The 23,795-nt window shown below is 50.7% G+C and overlaps 1 protein-coding gene and 1 pseudogene across 1 annotated transcript in view; one reads left to right on the top strand and one right to left on the bottom strand.

Annotated features, from left to right (window-relative positions):
- The window catches only part of Slc25a37 (solute carrier family 25 member 37), a 42,786-nt gene extending 22,850 nt beyond the window's left edge, over positions 1–19,936 (bottom strand). The window contains exon 1 of the mRNA XM_004665814.2: positions 19,676–19,936. Within this exon, the coding sequence (XP_004665871.1) occupies positions 19,676–19,894 (219 nt within the window). The 5' untranslated portion in view covers positions 19,895–19,936. The remainder of the gene's footprint in view (positions 1–19,675) is intronic.
- On the top strand, positions 1,064–2,012 carry LOC105944590 (annotated as a pseudogene).
- Positions 19,937–23,795: the final 3,859 nt, after the last annotated feature.

The raw sequence follows: 23,795 nt of genomic DNA, 5'->3' as shown, positions 1-23,795 counted from the left end.
AGGGAGTGCAAATTTTCCATTCAGAACTTCCCCAAACCCCATGAGCTTCAGTTCATTCTTGCCATTTAACAAGCAAACATGAAGGCTCTGGGTTTTCCTCGGGGCCACTCAGTCAGTGTGTCCATGGTTACCTCACTAATTTCAGCTACCTCTGAACTTCAAGGACATGCGTGTATTGGCAGAAAGAACCCCTTTGACAATCTTTCTCCTCAGTTCATTCCAGGCCCTTTCTCATCTGCTGTGGGCCAGAGGGCTGGGGCTGAAAACACATCCCCAAAGCTTCCTAGTCCCTTTGTTCTGGCTGCTCCGAGGAGACCAGAAAGCTGTTCTGGGGAAAGCCCATATTTATAGTAACTTGTGGTTCCCAGGGACTGCAAGAGAAATGTCAAGAACTTGCTTATGATGGCATTGTCAGGAGAAAAAAATACAAAGAGCCTTGAAGAGAAACTGACAAGAGTTCTTACTCAAGGGCAGACCAGTTACCCTCCTCAGCAGCCTGAGGGTAGAGCTCTGACTGCCTGGATAAACAGAACCTGCCACCACCCACAGTTGTGGCACTATGCACCCCATAATAACAATTGCCATTTCAACCTTTCTGCCTCCATCAGAGACTCGGAAGACTCTGTTGGAAATAAGTAAGGAAATAAGCAAGAAATTAAGAGTTCTTCTAACCGACAAATCTATTCTTGATTGCTGTTAGATGGCCTCTACAATTAAAAGTCATTTCTGGCCAGAGAGAGGGCTTAGTGGTTAAAGCACTTGCCTACAAAGCCTAAGAACCCATGTTCAACTCCCCAGATACCACGTAAGCCAGACACACAAGGTGGAACGTGCGCATGTGTACAAGGTGGTACAGGCATCTGTGGACTTCAATTACAGTGGCTGAAGGCCCTGCTGCACCAATTCTCTATCTCTCTCTCATATTAAAAAAAAAAAAAAAAAAAAGAGGGAACCGGAAGGTGGGCGGTGGTGGGGAAGGACGCGCCGCCTGCGCCTCCCTCCCTCCCTGCATCCCCAGCTCCGGGGCGGCCCTTCCCCAGGGCACCGCGGCAGCGCTGGCGAGGGTGCAGGGCACACCGCCATGGGCCTGGCCGGGCTGCAGGAGAATGTGTTTGCTGGGCAATCAAAGATCTATTCCTACATGAGCCCGAACAAGTGCTCTGGAATGCGTACTCCCCTTCAGGAAGAGAACTCAGTTGTACAGCACCAAGTCAAATGCCAAGGGAAACCATTAGCTGGGATCTACAGGAAACGAGAAAAGAAATGCTGGGAACTCCATAAGAAACACCATGAAGTCTGAGGAACAGAAGATCAAAGATGCCAGGAGAGGTCCCCTGGTACATTTTCCAAACCAAAAATCGGAAGCAGCAGAACCTCCAAAAACTCCACCCCCATCATTTGATTCTACCAATGCAGTTGTCACCAAGCAAGCTCTGAAAAAGCCCCTCAAGGCCAAGCAGACCCCTCAGAAAAAAGCTCATGGAAAAACGCTGCAGAATCACAAACTCACAGATTTCTACCCGGTCCGAAGGAGCTCCAGGAAGAGCCAAGGTGAGCTGCAGTCTGAAGAACGGAAAAGAATAGACGAGCTGATCAAGAGTGGGAAGGAAGAAGGCATGAAGACTGACCTCACTGAAGGCAAAGGCAGGGGCGTGATTGCTGCTAAGCAGTTCTGCAGGGGCGGTTTTGCGGTGGAATGCCACGCGGACCTCATCGAGATCACTGATGCCCAGAAGCGGGAGGCTCTGTATGCACAAGACCCCTCCACGGGCTGCTACATGTGCTGTTTTCAGTATCTGAGAAAAACATACTGCGTGGATGCCACTCGAGAGACAAATCGCCTAGGGAGACTGATCAACCACAGCAAGTGTGGGAACTGCCAAACTAAACTGCATGACGTCGATGGCGTGCCTCACCTCTTCCTCATCGCCTGGCGTGACATCGCAGCGGGAGAGGACCGTGGCGACCGCAGCAAGGCCTCCACTGAAGCCCACCCGCGGCTGAAGCATTAGCCACGGTGGTGCCCTCCCCTCCACCCCCTCCTTCTTCAAAGGACAAAGTGCTCTCAAAGGGAAATGACTTTTTTTACATACTTAATCGTAGTGAAATCGGATGTTTTTAAAAGTATAATAAGATGCCTTTTCACTGAAGTATTTAAATATCTGTTACAGGTTTCCAAGGTGGACTTGAACAGATGGCCTTATATTACCAAAACTTTTATATTCTAGTTGTTTTTGTACCTTTTTGCATACAAGTCGAACGTTCATGCTTCCCGTGCAGTCAAAGACTCGGCACAGATTTTAGAGGAAAGAGTCAACCTTGAACTAGAAAGCTGGGCGAGGCTTTGCCCCGCGTTGAAAGCCAGAACTTACCCTGCACCCTAATGTCCCATGACGGGCAGGTGTGAGGGCACCGCTGCCCCCCACGCATGGCCTGGACGGGATGTCCCCAAGCTCTTGTTCTCATCATCTCAACAGACGCGCATCAAAGTGTATGAATATTTTTTAAAGAGCAGTGAGTTAGTCTTCCCCTCTGCTTTCTTGAACGCTGACCTTCCTGGGGTCTGGAGGCACCAGCCAAGCTCAGGCCTTCTCTTCCGCAGCTCGCTGCTTTCCCAGGCACCTCGAAGCATCAGGGTGGGCATCAGACTAGAGGTATGCCGGGAAAAGCACTTTTCCCTGAAACTGCATTCATTCTTTATAGAAATGTGAACACTGAATTTATTTTAAAAAATAAAAAGTTGGGCTGGAGAGATGGCTTAGCGGTTAAGCGCTTGCCTGTGAAGCCTAAGGACCCCGGTTCGAGGCTCGGTTCCCCAGGTCCCACGTTAGCCAGATGCACAAGGGGGCGCACGCGTCTGGAGTTCGTTTGCAGAGGCTGGAAGCCCTGGCGCGCCCATTCTCTTTCTCTCCCTCTATCTGTCTTTCTCTCTGTGTCTGTCGCTCTCAAATAAATAAATAAACAAGAAAATTAAAAAAAAATAAATAAATAAAAAGTAAAAATAAAAAAAACAAAAAATTAAAGAAAAATGGGAAAAAATCCACAGAAAACAACTTACATGTATATAGGTCTTGAAGTGAGTGGCTGTGCTTTTCTTTTATTTTGGTATTCTTTTCATTTTTATCTTTTTGGTTTTTTTTTTTTTTTAGAGGAGATTTACGATGGTATTCTATTCTAATCAAAAGAAAAGTTTTGTAGTGGGACCAGAAATTACTAAAACTGATCCCCTCCCCCTTTCACTCCCTCTTCTGCTGCCAAGACCTGTTTGTTAGATTCCCTGGTGTCCATAGCAGCCTGCCAGCCTAGACACCAGGTGTGTGTGGCAGCCAGCAGGGCTGAGGGGCAGGAAACCGGGAGAAGGCTCACATGGGACAGCAGAGCGGCGGCTTCCTTCTCCCTCCCTGGGGGAGGACCTGGTTCTCACTCTTCACCTTCAATCCAAGGACGGGGCTCGGGAGCCGGGTACATGTGAATGGATCCAGGTATGAGAACCTACCCTTGCCCTTGACCCCCGGCCTCACGACAGTGCTACCTGAGAAAGTCTTCCCTGCAACCCCACCCTACCCCTGCTAGCCTGGTCACAGAATTGGAGGAGGATCAACAGGAGCATCTAACTGTGAGATTAAATGTCTTGGTTGTACCTATTTTGTGATTTAGCTTTGTATTTAAATAGCAAACAAACAAAAAAAAGAAAATAAACTTGAAAATTATTTGTCATCAGAAAAATGAAACAAATATTAAAATATGTATTGCCAGGCAAGGCCAAAAAAAAAAAAAAGGGCCAGTCTGTTGGTCTTGCCTCACAAACAAAAGTCATTTCTATACTGACACTTTTCTTAGTTTTTCTTTTGTGTGTGTGTGTGTGTGTGTATCTAAGTACGCAGACAGTGTGTTGCAGGGAGGGCCCACACACACCACGACGCACATGTTGAGGTCAAGTCTAGCATGTACCTTGGGATAATGGCCCCCACCTTCCACCATGTCTGATATCGGGTCTGTTTTGCTGCTAAGAAGGTCAGTCTAGCTGGCTTCCAAGCTTCAGAATTCTCCTGACTTAGCCTCTCATTGCCACATGCATGTCGGGACAGACACATGAGCTGCTCTGTGTCCTGCATCACATGGGGATCTGAACTCTGGTTGGAGGCTTGCAGAACAGATGCATTGAACCACTGAGCCTTCCCAGCCACCTGAGCTGATAGCTGCAAAACTCTAAAAGCCACACATAAATCTTCCAGTAATACAGGAAGCAGGTTCACGGAGCGCCTTGCCCATCTCTGCCAGCACAAAACTCAGCTATTGCCTGAAAGGCCAAGGAGGCAGAGGAGGGGGAAAAAGTCTGAAGCACAAATTCATGAGCGAGAGAGAAATAGCTCCAGTCTCACACACACTGCGGGTCTTTAATCTCTTCAGACCACCTTCTCCTTCTACCTTCTTGGACATGACCTGGACCTCTGCTTCGACAAGAGCAAATCTTCCCTTCTCTCATTTATTCTGAGTAACTGCTCAGCACTGGCTAGACACAGAAAAATGCCCATTTCCACTCAAAGCACCCAACAAACAGGCTGAGTAAGAAACGCCTCCATGAACACAGAAGTACACACAGCAGGTGTATTGGCATCTATGCTTTCGTTACTTGTCTGGCCTTCTAGAGACATGGGACTCCAGCTGGAGAGATGGCTTAAGATGGTTAAGGCACTTGCCTGCAAAGCCAAAGAACCAAGGTTCGATTCCCTAGGACCCACGTAAGCCGGATGCTCAAGGTGAGCACACATCTGGAGTTTGTTTGCAGTGGCTGAAGGCCTGCCCCACCCCTCTCTCTCTCTCTGCCTCTTTATGCATTCACCCACTCGGCTCAGGGCCTGGATGGAATCCAGCATGCGCAGCCGCCCTCTGCGCTATCTAGAAGGAAGGCTAAAAGGAAAGAGAGGGGACAGGGAAGTGTAGCCGGCTACCCTGTTACCTTGCTAAGTGACAAGGACCCAGACATGAATCAGACTCCAGAACAGATCCCAAGGCTGCAGGCTCCTTTGGAAGGTACCCTGTCACCTGTGTTGGCTACCTCAGGTCTCCTCTCCATCTCTCCCCTACCCTTACCTGAACTAGGAAAGGTCACTCAGGGAAAACCTTAAACCTTCACACATCATGTGACTGTGCTCAATAGTTAGCCACTCTTCTGTCCACTGCTCAGCTGACACTTGTCATCCTGGACACCAGAGTATGGGCTAATTCTGAGCAGCAAGGCGTGTGATGTGACAGCTTGTCCCTGCCTCCTCCCTCGGTTTCTGCCCTTCCCTACTCTTGAGCTCTAAGTGAAAGTCCCACCCTGCTCCCAAGGAGCAGCCTGCTTCCCTGCAAGCCACCAAGCAATGCCCACAATCACAACGAGAGGTCTGAGCTGCAGGTCCCACCTGAAGACCTCAAACCACAAAAGCTTTCTCAGCAAGACTTAGGACACAGCCTCTGAAGTAGACCACTCTGGGGGTTCTGAAGATGGCCAGGCATATTAGGGACCTGCTGTCATGTTCTCAAAGACAGACTTAACGCTGCTTTGTTCTGAAGCCTGTGTCATCTCCTTCAGGCTTAGACACATACTGAGACATTACTAGACTTGCCCAGGGCCTCACTGACGCCACTCTTTATAGTTCAGGGTCCTGGGGAATGGTCATCACTATTTAATGAATGAGTCATGAATTTATCTGTCCGTCCTGCTACTGAACCCAAATGGGAGAGACTTGGGCTGTAGGGAGCCTCTTGCCTCCCGGCAAACATGGGCAGAGCCCACCAGCTCCCCCTTGGAATGAAGAGTCACTCAGTGATGGAGGCATACAGAACCAACATTCCACAGATGTCTTTGGGGTCTTCCTAGGAGGAACTTGACCATAATCAGAGGGCAGCAGATTCTAGCCCCGTAGATGGAGGCTAAGGAAATCACTCCACTCTTTTAACAAGACACACCCGGTTCACCCCACCCCCACATACACACACACTCACGCACACACATGCACATGCATGCATATGCGTCGTCCTCTCCTTTTAAAACACAGCCGCCGCTTGGGTCTGGCTCCTTGGTGCTGGTTGGTCGTCTGCCAGCCAGCTAGAATCCAGATTCCCAATAGCACACAGATAGCCCTGAACACCCCTCTGCCATATCATGACAGACAGCACCCTGCCACCCACCTTTGGCTAAGTCAGAGGCCATGCGGGCAAGTGTGCCTGACAAGCCAGTACGCACCACCACCTCTGGCTCCTAACATCTCACCTAGCTGACAGTGGGCAGGATACCTGTGTTCCCCTCCATGGGATGTCCCCACACTCATCTGGCTGACATTCCACGAACAGACTCTAAGAGTAAAACCCATGAAGTGACAAGCCCACAGAGAGCCCCAAGCAGTTTCAGCCTCAGCATCACACTCCATTGTCACACCTCTTCCCTTGTCCCCAGCTGCCTGCAGATCAAGGCCATAGCTACAGGGCCTCCTACTCCATGTCTGGGGGGAAAGAGGGCTGGATTTCCCATTGCAGTGGACCGACCTTCCCCCGACCCCTCCCCACAGCCCAGTTTGACAATAAATGCCACAGTGGAGTAAGCCACACAGGGCTTTAAAACTGTGCTCTCTGCCTCATCAGAAAAGGGGCAGGGAAGAGCAAAAGGATGGTACCAACATGTGATGTTTACATACAAAATACGTCCATATCTAATACTAAAAAAAAAAAATTTTTTTAAAAACTGTGTTGCCTGCCTGGCACGACAGGTGCCCATTTGTAATCTCAGAGTCTGAGGCCAGCCTGGGGGATACATGGAGAATGCCTGTCTGTCTCAACCAAATAAAAGCAAACCAAAAGAAAAAAAAAAAAAAACATGCTTTCAGCAAACCTGGCTGCATTGCCTTCCAAGATGCAGCAGGCAGACCTGCAAGGCAGACTGGACGCGCATGCTCATTCTTCCCAGTCTCCAGTGAAAACATGCAGCCCTGGTCCCTTTAACAGTGTGGCCTAGAGGTGTCTCCAGGCCAGTCTGAAATCAGATCACTAGGTTGAGTGTAGCAAGTCCCTGCTGAGGAGAAGGGACACAGAACCTGCAATTCTCAAGAGAGGAGCCTGCAAGCCATAGCAGGGCGCTGTGATCGCGCCTCCCAGCCCTGCGCCGCCTTGTCTATGGCTTCCCGCCAGCAGCTGCCACTGCGAGGCCCCCAGTTCCTCACTCTCAAGGCGCGGGCAGCTGGGCTGGGTCAGGATTGCCGGACCCTGCTGTTAATCTGCCGGAGTCCAGCTCCAGGGCATGTCATGAACATCTGGTTCCACACCCCACCCTGTACCTGCCTGGCACCCTTCCTCAATTCCCCCACCCCAGCGATGGTGTGACCGAGAAAGGCCTCTGCTTCAGGAAATGGGAAAGACCACGGGGCTTACGTCACCTTCAGAGGACAGCGAAGGGGTTGGAATGATGACATTCCCAAAATGCTGCAACATCCGACCGCAGCAGCAGCAGCAGCAGCAGCGGGTGAGCGAGCATTCCCGCAACCCCACTGACAGAACTAAGCAGCTGAGGGCTTGCCATGGGACAGGAACTGTGAACACTCCAGAACCATCAACTCACTGAGTTCTCACAGCAGCGCTCCCAAGTGGGTGCTTTCATCCCCATTTTATAGGTGAGAAAAGTAAGACACACTAACATAACCTCCTAAGCTTTCCAACAGCCCTGTCAAAAAGGTAAAGTAGGGCTGGAGAGATGGCTTAGCGGTTAAGGCGCTTGCCAGCAGAGCCAAAGGACCTAGGTTCGACTCCCCAGTACCCACAGAAAGCCAGAGGCGCATGGTGGTGCACGCATCTGGAGGTCGTTTGCAGTGGCTAGAGGCCCTGGCGTGCCTATTCTCTCCTATCCCCTCCTCCAGCCTCTTCTTTCTTTCTCAAGTAAGTTAATTAATTAAATGTGTGTGTGTGTGTGCACGCGCGTGTGTGTGTGTGTGTGTGTGTGTATTTTTTTAAAAAGGTACAGTAAACCGGGCATGGTGGTGCACGCATTTAATCCTAGCACTAGTGAGGCAGAGGTAGGAGGACCGCCATGAGTTCCAGGCCACCTTGGGACTACATAGTGAATTCTAGGTCAGCCTGAACTAGAGTGAGACACTACCTCAAAAAACAAATAAATAAATAAAGCGGATGTATTTCCATGAGAAAACCAGTTCGGATATAAGACTTGCCTGCCCACACTAGTGAATGCCAGGACGAGGAATTAAATACACAAGGCTGCTTCTGGATTGGCGATTTCAACATCAGCCCACCAGTGACATGCACACCCCACTCACGGCAGCATCTCATGCCAGGGATCAAGCGCCATGGGAACACCGAGGCATGGAGTCAGGGTGTCTTCCAGCTGTGGTGCCCATCACAGAGGGTATGGACAGCCATGCCACAGGGCCCAGAGCCTACTGAGGCTCTGCCCAACCATGTCCCACAGACTCAGGGGCCCTGCAGGCCCGGCTGGGAATTCCTCTCGAGGATGCACAGAGGCCAGACATTTCCCAAACCAGTTATGCAACTCCTGCTTTGGCCAGGCCCCGCTGCAATGTCTCCCGATTTCAACATGTTTTGTTTTCTCCGCAGAGAAGGCATGAATGCAAACCCAAGGCCCCAATGTCCAGACGACGGCGGCCGCTCTGGCCTGTCTGGGGTTATGACCAGGGTGGGGTATGTTTTCAAAGGCACCTTTGTGAGCTAATGTGAGTCTGCAGAATGACTGGACAAGCACAGAAGGAAGACGAAGGGCACTGTCCCCATGCAACAGTGCCCGGCAAAGGAGGCCAAGTGACAATGCTACCTTGTGAGCTCCGGACCTTCTGGACAGCAGCAGCCCAGCCACTGCAGGATGGGAAACCCAGCCCTCTTCCTCCGGGCCCCAGGGAAAGGAGAGTGGTTCTCTCCACTCCCCCATCCCACCCACCCCCATCCCTACCCACAGTTTTGCTTTCTGCGGTTTCTACGACCTGCAGCCAATGTGGTTGGAAAATATTAGTGGAAAATACCAGAAATAATTCGTATGCTTTAAACTTTTGTTACAGTTTATTATTGCAGTCATTCTAATTCAATCTTGTTGTTGGTTACTGTCCCCTCTTAACCGTGTCTAATGTATACACTACACTGTTTCCTGGGTGTCACAGGTGGGAAATAAGAATGTGGGTGCAATGCTAGTTACAGGCAGAATGTCCTGGAATGTGCTCCCCACCCAGGACAAGAGCGGGCTGCTGCACACTTGGAGATGGGGCCGGTCCTTTGGCTCCACTCACGCAGGATGACAGGGAGCATGGTTACTTTGGGAACGGAAGCCAGTTCTTATTTCTGCAGTCTGGCGTTTAGCCCAAGGCATGGCAGAGGGTACTAGGTACACGTGGAATGAAATGACTCAGTGGGGGTAGGAAGACCAGGGAGATGGCCCAGGGGGTAAAACACTTGCTGTACAAGCTTGACGACTGAAGTCTGAACCCCCAGAACCCACGTAAAGCCAGCTGCAGTAGGAGACATCGGCAATCCCATCTTTCCTACAATGAGAAGAAAGGCGTAGCCAGGAGAATACTGGAAGCTTCCACACCAGCCAGCCCAGCATTCATTCACAGCAGGAATCAAGAGGCCCTGTCTCAAACAAAGTGGAAGACAAGCACTGGCACTTGGGGTGACCATATACCCCCCACACACAGATGGTGATAAAATAATTAATAATAGTAATAACATGGCAGGCTGCTGAGCGGGAAACGTTATCAAACTGTCTTACCCTGCTATGGACTCTGAGCTACACAGAGGATGAGCCGGGAAAGATGTGGCCATTGGTGCAACAGTGGCATGACCATTGTTAGCGGGGTAACCAACCGCACTCTGCGTGGATCTGAGGCCCACTCCACAGGAGGGACTTACCAGGAAACTAAGACCTGTACACTGGGGAGGTAGAAGGCAAAGGTTGAGTGCTGAGGCCCAAGAGGGACATGACCGTGGGAGCTGAAGAGGAACCAGGTCCACGGAGGGAAGAGCAGAGGGGAGAAAGGAGCCGGGCAGGGCCAGAGGCAGCATTATTGGACCAGGGTTTAGCAAAGAGATCCCCGGCGGTGTCCTCCAGGTGTTAGGGAGTAGCAGGTGAAAGAGCAGGGAGACCCAGGCCTGTTACCTGTAACCCCAGCACCGGGGAGGCGGAGGCAGTTGGATCATGAGTTTAAGGTCATCCTAGGCAACATAGTGAGTTTGAGGCCAGCCTGGGCTACAGGAGACCCTGTCTGAAAACAAACAAAAACCAAGGTCGCATGGGGTGATGAAGATGAGGAGAAGGCAGAGGCCAATCACCAACAGTCCCTTCACATCAGGAGTTCTGGAGGGAAATGGGGCAAGCGGAGTTTGGTTACTGGAGGAAATGCAGCAGTGCTGTGGGGGGGTCCAGGGGGTACTGGCAAGACGTCTACGCTGCTCTTGGGTGTGCATGCTTGTGCTCTCTCTCTCCACCTCCCACACATATAAAAATAATTTTTTCTAAAAAAAAAAAAGGGGGGGGCCTGGCGATTACTCAGTTGTTAGACATTTGCTTGCAAAGCCTAACGGCCTGGGTTCAATTCCCCAGTACCCACGTCAAGCCAGATATCTGAGTGACACACGCATCTGGAGTCAGTTTGCACTGACAGGAGATCCTGGAGTGCTCATCCATCTACCCCCCCACCACACTTCTTTCTGTTGATTAAATAAAAATAAAAAGTTTTGTTTTAAAAAGAGAAGTCTAGGCTGGGCTTTTTTATTTAAGACTGGAAAACTAGACTCCAACCTATAGACATGCTTCTAAGGTGATAATGGGGGTTGCTAAAACAGCTGAAATTGGGTTCCCCGAGTAAGGTGACACTCTGACCACATGGTTCATCGTAGAGCTTCAGTGCCAGGCAGTGGGACAAAAGCAGCACGTGCACTTATGTCTTTCAACAACCCTACAAGATAGGTCCTTGTCCCACCCTGCAGTGAAGGGAACTGAGTTGAAAGAGGTGGAGTCTTACACCCCATGGGCAGAATCAAGACTCAGATCCACATGCTTCTGGTGGTTTATGCCCATCACTCTTCCCTGCCACCACCATTGCCCCTTAGAGTCACGGGGATGTCCCACCTTTTGACATTGTGACATGATGTGATCTTCTACATTCATAGCTACCATGGGGTGCACGCTGCCCGCAGGGCCACGATTTGGGTGCGCCTGCCCTTAGAATGAGGGGGGCCCTCCTTCCTTACAATGGAAGTGGGGGGGGGTGGAAGGCAGGGGAGTGACGGCAAGATGAGTCCATGAGAAGGAGTCACTTCAAGGAGGACCACAGGCACTTGATGTTCTGAGGCAGCTAGCAGGGACAAAAGGGGCTGGTGACACGGTGCGAGGCCAGGCCCAGAGCTCAGAGCACACAGGGCATTCAAGGGAGGCTGTGTTGAACTGCGGAGGACTCAGCTGTCCAGCAGGGTCCAGGAGGAAAATAGAAAGAAGCAAAGGCAGAGAAACTGAGCCAAGAGTGTCCACAGCAAAGACCCTGGGTTCAGACATCCGGGTCTCTGAAATGGAGGCTTCAGAGGTAGTAAGGTTCTGGGGCAAGACGGAGACTTGTGGAGGTGCAGGTTCCTGATCTCCAGGGAGCAAGAACTGGAGGGAGGAGAGGTAGAGCGAGCTAGCACAGGAGTTCACACTGCCAGGTCGGGCACATGCACAGGGTCTGTGGAAAAACACAATGCCAGCAACCCGAGTCCTCAGAAGGACAGTGACTGGGCCACACTGCCAAGGGAAGGGGGAACACAGACTCGCGGAGGACACTCCCCCGAACATCAGGAGCCATCCTAAGTGTGGTAAGGACCTCATCCTCCAAGCCCTCAAAACAGCAGAACCATCCTCCTAAAGGTGGGGAAATGGGGTTCACAGAGGTTAAGAAACGTCTCCAGATGCCACAGGTGGAAATTGGGACTCAGGGCTAAGCAGGCATGTGAAAGGGTCCATACTTCTGTCTACGAGGAAGAAGGTGGCTTTCGACCAGAGCTGGTGGTGGGACACTAGAGGAAGCAGCCATCGTAGAAAGAAGCAAGCACGAGAACTAGGGACCCCCTCTCACAGGTAAGGAAATTATTAGTCAGGAAAGCAAAGGCTTTCTGCCCAGCGGTGGTGTGAGCAAGCCCAGCACCGGGGCACAAGTATTGGGGGGCAAGAAAGCTTTCAGGTCATCAATGTTCAAGAAGCAGAAAGTGACTGGAGCCATCACCTCTGACAAAGTTAGCAGGGCCACCCCACTGTTTCCAGAGCCAGCACCGATGAGGCCCAATGGAGCCTCTCAGATTATACATAAATGCCAACTCCCCAAGAAACAAAGATTGAGAGGAGACAAGAACAGCAAGCTCTGGGTTCCAGACAGACATCAGCCCCCAACACACACATACAAGGGTTCAGAGGGAAGGGAGGAGAGGGAAGAAAAGAGAAGGGAGGAGAGGAAAGAAGAGGGAAAATCTACCCAAGGAAAGGCAGACTTAGGCAGTCAGAAGAAAAGGCCAGCATGCCTGGTGGCCACCCTCAGCAAAAGAGAAAGACAAAGAGCTCAAGACTAAAACTCAAGGGAAGAGAGACCAGGGTCCTGAGGATAGGTCACTACACAAAACTGCAGAAGGGACAGAGCCCTCTCCCAAGACACGGTCCACAGGTGACAAAGATACACCCACATGAAAACAGGAAAAGGGTTTTTTGTTGTTGTTTGCTTGTTGTTTTTTGGTTGTTTTGTTTGTTTGTTTGTTTGTTTGTTTGTTTTTTGCTTTTTTTTCAAGGTAGGGTCTCACTCTAGCTCAGGGTGGCCTCGAACTCGCAATGATCCTCCTACCTCTGCCTCCCGAGTGCTGGGATTAAAGGCGTGCGCCACCACATCCGGTTCAGGAAAACTTTTGGACAGCATGCCCTCCCATCCATAGGAAACATGTTCCCAACCCCTGTGGGACTCTCACCCCTGGATGGTTTAAGGAGTGCAGTCAATTAAATCTCCCATTAGCACATAAATGCCTCTCTGCATTAAAAAAAAGAAGAAAGAAAGAAAAGAAAAGAAGAAAGAAAGGTTGAACCTTATGTAACAATTTAAATTTTAGGGCTGGAAAGATAGCTTAGCGGTTAAGGTGATCACTTGCAAAGCCAAAGGACCCAGGTTCGACTCCCAGGACGCATGTAAGCCAGATACACAAGGGGTCACATACACCTGAAGTGTGCAGTGTCTGGAGGTCCTGGTGGATGTGCGCGCGCCCTCCCTCCCTCCCTCCCTCCCTCCCTCTCTCTCTCTCTCCCTCTCTCTCTCTCTCTCTCTCTCTCTCTCTGTGCCTCTCTCCCCCATCTCAAATAAATAAATAAATAAACTTAAATAATAAATAAATTTTAATTAAAAAAAAAAACAGTATCCCTCCTACCGCAGTCCTGAGAGCCACTATCCAGCCCGTCCCTCCAATTCTGGGAAAAGACACATGAAGGCCAAGCTGCAAGTCTGTGATAGGATGCAGGTGGCAGATAGAGTATGTCATCAGCGTGTGGGGGGGGGGGGCGCTCATGAAAGGAAGGGGGACTTCAATTCTAGAGGGTTGACTCCATGTTCCTCCCAAACCATTTTTCAAAAAAAACACCTTCCACAGCAAGACAGAAGAGAGGAAAGGAGCAGAGACAGAGAAATTACCACATTTTTGTTCAGGTAGTAGAGCAACTTGGGGTTTCACACCCACTTAAAGATAACTGGCACCACCAGTCCTATATACTCTGGCAGCTGCTGGCACCCAGCCCCCTTCCTTCCACCCAGTCAGCCCGCATCAACTGGGGGAAACTCAAGGGTGGGGGGAGGAGGTGGAGAAATAGGTCGGAGAGTAAAGAGCATGTCTCGAAGGCATGAGAACCTGAGTGTGATTCCCCAGGACCCATTAAGACCCTGGTGTGATGAGGAGCGCCTGTAACTCTGGGGCGGCAGGGCTGGGAAGCTCTCTACAGCTTGCTGGCCATCCAGTCTAGCCTAGCTGAGGAACTTCAAGCCAGTGAGAAATACATGAGGAACAACACCTGAAGCTATGCGCGCGCACACACACACACACACACACACACACACACAGAGAGAGAGAGAGAGAGAGAGAGAGAGAGAGAGAAAGCTATGGAGCATCCTGGCATCTGCCTCCCAGGTCATCATCAGGGCAGGACGGTGGAGAGTTCAAGGCCAGTCTAGGACTCACAGTGAGCTCAATCAAGGCTAGCCTGGGCTGCACAGTGAGGTCCAAGGATGCCTCTGTGGATGTCCTGGAGGTCTACCAGAGGAGCCCGTGGCAGAAGCTGTAAGCTCACCGCTGCTGAGGAGGGCTCGACCTGGGAGAGGCAGGAGCGGGCTTCCCGGATGAGCCATGCAGAAGTGGGGCTGCAGAAGGGTCAGCGGAAGTTTCCCCACTTCAAATCTCTTCCTGTTTCCTTTTGCCCCTGTGCTCACCAGGCAGCCCCGTATGGTCTCTAAGTGATGTGCCTAATCTGGATGGAATTTCCTCCTCCACCCACCTGGCATGCTCCCCACAGCCAGAGCACTCCTGACCACGGGCTCTTGCTTGCACTATATGGACTGGTCTAGGCCACCATGACACTTGCCACTTTGGAACAGTAGTCAGAGGCTCCGAGCCGGGGGCTGGAGAAGAGCAGGGCACGGGGAGACAAGCGCCCGCAGATGTCCAAACCTGGGGGTGGCCAAAGAACCTAGCAACGCAGAGCTCCATAAACAAAAACGGAGGGCTGGAGAGATGGCTTAGCGGTTAAGCGCTTGCCTGTGAAGCCTAAGGACCCCGGTTCGAGGCTTGATTCCCCAGGATCCACATTAGCCAGATGCACAAAGGGGCACACGCATCTGGAATTCATCTGCAGTGGCTGGAAGCCATGGCGTGCCCATTCTCTCTCTCTCTCTCTCGCTCTCTTTCTCTCTCTCTCTCTCTGCCTTTCTCTGTCTGTTGCTATCAAATAAATAAATAAAAATAAACCAAAAACATTTTTAAAAAAGGAACTCTCAACCACCACTTGGAGATGAAGGGCAAGAGAAAGATGCTGGGAATCGGCACAAGGCTTCCAAATAACAGCTTAATAACCTCAGACCATGATTGACCATTGGGACATCAGAGATGTTGTGTAACACTGGGTTCTACGGCACTCACCATCTGTTTGGTTGGTGAAGTTTTAAAAAACAATAATACTAATTAATTTATTTGAGAGAGAGTGTATGAATATCGGTATGTTAGGACCTCTTCTCACTGCAAGCAATGCCAGATGCATGCACTACTTTATGCACCTGGCTTGCTTTACATGGGTACTAGAGAGTCGAACCGAGCCAGCAGGCTTTGCAAGCAAGTGCGTCTGACTGCTGAGTCATCTCTCCAGCCTTGTTTATTCGGAGACAGAGTCTCCCTAGGTAGTCCAGACTGGCTTGGAACTCGCTAGATAACCCTCAGACTTACTGTGGAACCCAGGCTGGCCTTGAAGTCACTATGAAGCTCTGGCTGGCCATGAGCCCTCTGCCCGGTCTCAGCTCCCAGTGCTGGGATTCCACGCAAGCAACGGCAGCCCCAGCTTCACACATTCCAGCCCAGGTTCATCTGACACCACTGCAGGACACACACAACCCAAACACAACTCCAGCAAGCCACGCCTGCCCAGATTCTGCTCTCCCACCAATCTCTCTTTCCAATACTAAGAAAAATGTCAGGCATTCAAGTGGCACGGGCAAGTGACTAGGCGGCATGAAAAAGCCACTTCGACATTGTGACTTTCTACGTTAGCCGAGTTGGTTTTCTGTCCTTAGGACCACAAACTAAGGAGTTCGGCAAGCTCTGGATTCCACAGCCCAGCCCACACCTCCTAGGACAGAAAAAACTGGAAAAAGCAGGCTGACTCAACACTCTCATTTAACAGTTACAAGATCAAAGAGGAAAAAAAAATGAGTGCCTTGTGAAAATAAAACACAACTTTTGTTTCCAAGATATAATTTACAGAGATTTGAAATTCCAAGTGGCATGGTAGGACAACGGAGGTCCTCCGTGCAAAGTAGTGAAGTGTTACAGAGGTGGCAAAATGAAGCAGACCACAGTGCCTATTTTACCTATCATAAAACTAAGGCACACATCAGTGCCCGAGGCAGGAAGCAAATAGGGTGCAGGGCTGGCAGCCCGACCCAGGTCTTCAACTACTCAGTCTTCATCAACTAAATTTTGTTTGGGGATGTTTTGTTGTTGTTGTTGTTGTTTTTGTTGAGGTAGGGTCTTGCTCTAACCCAGGCTGACCTGGAATTCACTATGTAGTCTCAGGCTGGCCTAAACTCAGTGATCTTTCTACCTCTGTCTCTTGTACTCTGCTCAATCAAGATATTTAAGAGGGGCTAAGGAGATGGCTCAGTGTTGCAAAAGCCTGCCGGCTCAGGTTTGATTACCCAGTACCCACATAAAACCAAATGCACAAACTGGCACACGCATCTAGAGTTCTTCTGCAGTGGCAAGAAGCCCTAATGTGTCCATATTCATTCTTTCTTTCATTCTCTCTCTCTCCCTCCCCCTCTCTCTGCAAATCAAAATATTTTTTTAAAAATAGATATTTAGCCCAGGCATGGCAGGGCATGCCTTTAATCCCAGCATTCGGGAGGGAGGAGCATCGCTGTGAGTTCGAGACCAGCCTGAGACTAATTCCAGCATTCCAGGTCAGCCTGGGCTAGAGAAAGACCTTGAAAAACCAAAGGGGGGGGGGGTTACTTATAAGAGCAACACAGCTGTGGTCTCCCTAGAGAAGCACCTCCATGGATGTGTCCCTTGTCACCTCATGGCTAGCACAGACACCTGTGTGGTTCTGAATAGGCCATGACACTCAGTTGATACTTCCCTGAGATCATACAACTTTTTTTTTTAAGTTTTTTGAGGTAGGATCTAACTCTAGCCCATTCACTATGTAGTCTCAGGGTGACCTCAAGCTCTCGGCAATCCTCTTCCTCTGCCTCCCGAGAGCTGGGATTAAAGGCGTGCGCCAGCACACCCAGCTCTCATGCAACTTTTACTTGTGCCACATAACTTTCTCTGAGCCTCAGTCTCAACTAAAAACTAGGAAGAAAAACTGTTGCTGCTACTCTAAGGAAGTTTGCAGGGGGAATGAAAAGAGGACTTGGCTCCAGCCCTGCATGATTAGGAAGAACAGAGCCCGACAGTCAGTGTCTGGAGCCAATCAGAATGTGCTGCCTAGCTAACCAAAACCTGCTTCTGCAGGTAAGACCCTTAAGGTGGATGACTTCTGGCAGCTGTCCTGTCACCACCAGACATACACACCTTGCTCACCTGTATACAAATGAGAACTGCTTGGGAAAGTAATACTAAGGGGCTGGAGGGATGGCTTAGAGGTTAAGGTGCTAGCCTGCAAAGCCAAAGGACCGAGGTTCAGTTCCCCAGGACCCATGTTAGCCTGATGCACAAGGTGGTATCATGTGTCTGTAGTTCGTTTGCAGTGGCTGGAGACCCTGGGGCGCCCATTCTCTCTCTCTCTCTCTCTCTCTCTCTCTCTCTTTGTCAAATAAATAAATAAAATAAAATATTTTTTAAAAAGAAAAATAATGCTAAGTACATAAATGTGGTCTAAATCAAAACCTACCAATTTCTTTTGTTTTGTTTTTTCGAGGTAGGGTCTCACTCTAGCCCAGGCTGGCCTGGAATTCACTATGGAGTCTCAGGGTGGCCTCGAACTTGCAACGATCCTCCTACCTCTGCCTCCCGACTGCTGAGATTAAAGGCGTGTGCCACCACGGCCGGCAAAACCTACCAATTTCTAATGGGAAGGAGGGATGGGAAAACTAAAAACAGAGTACACAGCTTAAACATCAGAGATGAATGCCTTGAGTATCAAGGAAATCGAAAGAGAACTAATTCTTTCTTTCTGTTTTTTTTTTTTTTTTTTTTTTTTTTTTTTTGAGGCAGGGTCTCAGTCTAGCACAAGCTGACCTGGAGCTCACTGCAATTCTATCTCAGCCTCCTGAGTACTTGTATTATAGACGTGAGCCACCATGCCCAACTAGAACCAATGATTTCTCAAGGCAGAGAGGCTGCAGGCCTCAGAGGTGGTAGGGTTCCCATAACGGAATGTCACCTCCAGGACACAGTGGGTCTGCAGCCTGCTCTTCCCCAAAGTCCTCCCAAGGCACCTGAAAAAGCAGCTTCAAGCCCAGGAAATTTTATTACATCTGAGAGGTTCTTTCTTGAGCCAATGCTACCTGGAGAAGCTTGAAAATTTAAGAGACAAGATTTATCCCCATTCCCTGGGCAACAGGTCCGGCAAGGATCATTCCTCTAATACCCACTGGGGCTCTGGAGGGACACAAGGTGATGACTCAGGCCTGGAGTGCATCTGAAGATAAGCCTCGCCTTGCTACCAAAACCTGTCTGTTCTCACTGGACTTAGCCTTTCCAGCCACGACTGGCCAGCCCTGAGAAAGCCCTGAGTCAGATGGTCACACCTGCCCAGGTGGAGCCAGCATCCGCAGTAGGGTTCAGCTAGCTGCTGCTGGCAGAGGCAGGCCCGGGCACTGCCTTGCAAAATAACTGCCACCTAGAGAGGTTCTCTAAGTTCCCCGAAGCACACAGGAACTGCAGCCAGAGGACGGACACGGGTGGTTTAAGAGTCAAGGTAAATTCATCCACACGCCTCCCAGGGCCTCAGTTTCTTCATCTGTTAACTCCCTAGAGTGCTTCATACAAGAGATGAGTTATGGCTAGAAAAGTGCAATTTAAGTTCCCGGTATGACTTCATGGACCTCTGCAAGTCCTGGACAGGCAGCTCTGTAACAGGCAAATCACACTTGTAACGCGGCCTCTTGACAGAAATGCATGTAAACTTACCTGGGATAAGTGCCCAGGTCCAACCGAGTACCTATTACACAACCCACAGCGGTAGAACGCAAGCTCTCCCGGCCTCCCCGCCTGTCCCACCACGCAGCAAGCGAAGGACTGCAAATGTCACGCACCGTGGGTCTCCCTGCCTCCCAGCTGCTCAGGTGCCTGAGCTCCGGGAAAAGGAACGGGAGGGGGGGGTCAGAGGTGGCACCTAAGTGTGTGGCCGATCCAATACCCACCCACCCCAACCCCGAAAAAAAAAAAGAGCTTGGAGAACCCCAGTCATTCCGCTCGTCCCCTAAACAAGCCGGGGAGCAGCAGATCCGCGCGGGGGCCAGAGGGCGGCCACGTTTACCGCGAGCGTGGTGAGCGCGTCCCGGCGCGCACGTGTGGGCAGTGCCGGCGGCGGTAAGACGGTGCAAAGCTGCAGCCGCCACCGCCGGTCCTCGCCGGCCGCAGCGCCGTGAGCGGCGGGGACACAGGTTGCGGGAGATTTTTTTTTTTTTAGGGGGTGAACGGGGGGGGGGGGGAAAGACACCTCCCGGGCCCCGGAACGCGGCGGAAGGAACGACGCAGCACGCTTCCCGGAGCCGGGGCCACACGCGTCCAGTCTGATTGAGACCTCGGCCTGTCCCCGCGTCCCCAGACGCCGGTACCCAAAGGGGTTGTGGGCGGGGGGGAGGCGGGGGGTACGGGAAAGCGTGCTTTCGGCGCTGCCCGTGCAAACGCACGCACGCGCGCGCGCGCGCGCCTCTGCCGCCGTCCCAGCTCCTTTCCCCCGGAGCCTCACCTTCACCGAGTCCACCGGGTACATGATCGAGTGCTCCAGGATACCGGCCATCGCTCCGGCTGTCATGTGCGTGGACACCGAGGCGCTGGTCGGCAGGTTCTCGTAGTCCTCCGACCCGACGTCCTTGCAGCCGCCGCCGCCGCCGCCGCCATCTCGGCAGTCCCCATCCATCCTCCGCCCCACCGCCTGGCTCCCCACGCCGCCGCGGCGGAGCTCCATCCGCCGGCCCCGCGGGGCGCGGGAGGCTGCAGGAGGTGGGCAGGGAGGGGGAGGGGGAGGCGGAAAACTTCACTTCTTAAAGTGGGAACCTCCTCCTCCTCCTCCTCCTCCCCGGGGCTGCGGCGGCTGACGCCATGGCGGGCAGGGGGCGGGGCCGAGCGGCCCGGCGCGCCAATCGCTGGAGCAGAAGGAGCCGGCCGCGGCCGCGCCATTGGTGCGCCGGGAGACGGGCACCCGCCTCCCTGTGTGACGTCACCGCCCGCTGCACATTTCCAAGCAACCGGAGGGGGGCGAGAGAGCCGGCCTTGGGGTGTCCCGGGAAGTTGGTCGGGCTAATCCAAGGGTGGTGCCGATCCGCCAGGGACGGTCCCCTCCAGCAGGGTCAGCAGGAGGCATCTGCGCACAGCTGCAAGAAGGACGGGTCCAGGGATGGCAGACAACCCCCCACCACCACCGGCCAGAACCAGCCGTTTAGCCAACGGTATCTATCGCTCGGCAAGCTTTTAGCATTCCGAAGGCTGAGCGGGGTATACCGGGGATGCCCGTGTGAAGCCAGGTGGTAGGACATGGGAGAGGTCGTGAGAAAGAGTTTCTAAAACTGAGGACGCAGCTCGATCTCACTGGGTGCCCCTTTTGTGCGCCTCTGAGGCCCAGACCAGGGGTTGAACAGTTAAAACTTATGGTCCCATTCCAGTGAGCTTTGCTAGGGAGAACCTCATAGACTCAAACTTGTCTCTCTGCTACAAACACAGTGAAAGGCTAAATGTGTTCCTCTTGCAGTTCTCCCAAGTCCACCCTGACCTGGACTAATCAACAGAGCTCTCAGACATTTTCTTTAGGTTTGCAAGGTCCTTAGAGACCTGGTGTCACTGGAAGAGTGCCCAGTGGCTGAGTAAGACTTTACAACCAAATCAGCCTGTCTTTGAAGAGTCTGGCCTCAACTCTTGAAGTCACCCTAGGCTGGCTTCTTCAATAAGTTGAAATCCGCAGTGCTTTGTTTCAACTTGATATTGTCTTGCTCCATCTGAGAGAAAGGAGAAATCAAAAAGCAAGAGACGGTGTCTGTCTATGGAAGGCTCCCCATGTACCCACGCATGCTCCAGGGGGGCTGATCTGCAGCACCCAGCCTGCCGTCCTTATCGAAACAAGCTTCTGGGCAGAAAGGCTGGGCAATGAGATATGCAAGGGTGGGGGAGACCCTAAAGATACTGTGCCTGCCAAAGTTCAGGATACCACATCCCAGGCAGCACTTTTAGGGATCTCAGATACAGGGAGACATGCATCAGTTGAAATCAACTGAGGTGTCAAGGCCAAGGGCACCCTATTTCCATGTGGGGTAGCTGTCCATAGTAGCTAAAGGTAGAAGCAAGTTCAGTGTTTAATAAAGGCTCCAGAAACATTCTTTAACTTTTGTCAAAGCTACTATTTAAGAAATGTTGATCAGAAGTTGTTGATATCAGGTATATCCCTCCTCAGGAGGCTAAGGCAAGGTGATTGTCACTAGTCTGAGGCCAGCCTGGGCTACAATGTGAAACTGTCACACACGAAAAAAGAGGTGTTATTGATACTCAAAAATTGTTGTCCTTTAACCAGTATGTGAGAACCCCTTGTCCAATTCCTTTGGCAACACAAAAGCCTGAATATAACAAAAACACTTTCTCAAAGCATTATTTGACCAATTAGAAGCAATGTTCACCCCAAGAGAAATAGCTAAGAATTTTGACCTGTGTGTTAGAGAATTATTATGCAGCCATTAAAGATTATGATTCTATTAAGCAAGCACAGAGGAAATAATTCGTGTAATATTAACTGGAAAAGCAAAACAGAATTATGTAGCCATTACCTTCACTAAAAAGTAAATATGCACAGAAAAAAGTAAAATGAGAGACAGTTCAGTGGTTAAGGCACTTGCCTGTGAAGCTTAAGGACCCAAGTTCAATTCCCCAATACCCCATGTAAAGCCAGATGCACAAATGGTACATGCATCTGAAGTTTGCAGTGGCCAGAGGCCCTCATGCACCCATTCTCTCCCTCCCTCTCTCCCTCTCTCCCTCTATGCCTCTTACACATACACACACATTAAAAAAAAAAAAAAAAAGCCAGTCTGTTGGGCTTGCCTCAAAAACTAAAAAGTGAAATAACTTGGGAGGGTCATAGAGAAGTGCAAGCAGCCATTTTGACTCTTATTTTTCAGATTTCCATTAATACCTGTAATGTTTCTATGATTTAACAACAAAAACAGGGCTGGAAGATGGCTTAGCAGTTAAGGCATTTAACTGTGAAGCCAAAGAACCCAGGCTTGATTCCCCAGGACCCATGTAAGCCAGATTCATAAGGTGGTGCATGCGTCTGGTGTTCATTTGCAGTGACTGAAGGCTCTGGCATGTCCATTCTCTCTCCTGTCTCCTCCTCCTCTTCCTTCTTCTTCTTCTTTTCTCTCTCTCTCTCTCTCTCTCTCTCTCTCTCTCTCTCTCTTTTTCTTTCAAATAAGTAAATATACTTTTTAAATAATAATAAAAATAAAAGAAGGCTGGGCGTGGTGGCACACGCCTTTAATCCCAGCACTTGGGAGGCAGAGGTAGGAGGATCATCGTGAGTTCGAGGCCACCCTGAGACTACATAGTGAACTCCAGGTCAGCCTGAGCTCAAGTGAGACCCTACCTTGAAAAACTAAAAATAATAATAATAATAAAAGGAATGAGTCATTGTTTTTAAGATACATGCACCACTTCCTAATGGGTGGGAAACCCTTTGAACTTTGCAACTGTAACTTTGCAATTGCAATTTGTAATTGGTGGAAAGAATTCAACTTCTGGACAGTTAAGAAGATTCTTAGAAATTAAAATAACAATGAAAAAAATTCTTGGCAAATGTGAAAATGCCTGTAAGACATAAGTTGTTTTTTAATTGCATTCAATGTTAAGTCAACCCTACATGCAAACTTCTAGAATATTTACTACAAGTATATAGTATTGTTTTTCTCTGTACATGCCACAGATTGGGCACTCAGCATTTACCTTACTCTCCTTGGTGTATTCCAGTGGCCCAAACCTTGAAAGCTTTTGTATTTCTCCACCTCCCCTGTAGCCACGGGTCTAAGTGTGCGTGAGGTTCTGCCAGCAGATGAACCGAAGAGGTGTAGAAGGCAGAAGTGAGCCAGGAGCTGTCTGTTCCTTTGAGGCTTTCTGCTACGAGGGAAGGCCGCAGACACCTGGGACGGGAGCGTTGGGAAAGAACAGTGGTCACCACATTCATGGCTGTTGAGAGGTGACAGTAAGGTGGCAGCAATAATGATGGTGGCTTCCCAGGCCCCCAGAGCCTCAGTCAGTGGCTTTCTATTGCCCACCTTTTTTTAAAAAATATCTTATTTTTATTTATTTATTTGAGAGTGACAGACAGAGAGAGAAAGAGGGAGAGTGAGAGAGAGAGAGAGAGAGAGAGAATGGGTGCACCAGGGCCTCCAGCCACTGCAAACGAACTCCAGACGCGTGCGCCCCCTTGTGCATCTGGCTAACGTGGGTCCTGGGGAGCCAAGCCTCGAACCGGGGTCCTTAGGCTTCACAGGCAAGCCATCTCTCCAGCCCATCTATTTCCCACCTTTAAGAGCACGTCAGTTTCCCTTGGGAAGCCAGGTTGGCTATGTGCATCTAAGAGTTCTCCTCGGGAGACCTAACCTGGAGTCTGCTCCCCACCGCCCCCCACAAAATCATGCAGAGCAGCAGAAGGCCCTGACCTCGGAGGAACACCGCAGCAAGCCCAGTTCCTTCACCCCGAAGACCACTGGGATGCAGCTGGCACCTCAAACACCAGAACCCAAAGCGTCTGGCCACACCCAGTCACAAAGGAGCAGCCCTTTGAAATGCAAGTGCCCCGGGGACTGAGAGCCCAGGGCCTCAGAGGA

The sequence above is a fragment of the Jaculus jaculus genome, chromosome 12 (genome assembly GCF_020740685.1).
Source record: "Jaculus jaculus isolate mJacJac1 chromosome 12, mJacJac1.mat.Y.cur, whole genome shotgun sequence".
In the NCBI taxonomy this organism is placed as follows: Eukaryota; Metazoa; Chordata; class Mammalia; order Rodentia; family Dipodidae; genus Jaculus; species Jaculus jaculus.
The sequence above is the reverse complement of the archived record's forward strand: the minus strand, read 5'-3'. Positions and strand labels throughout refer to the sequence as shown.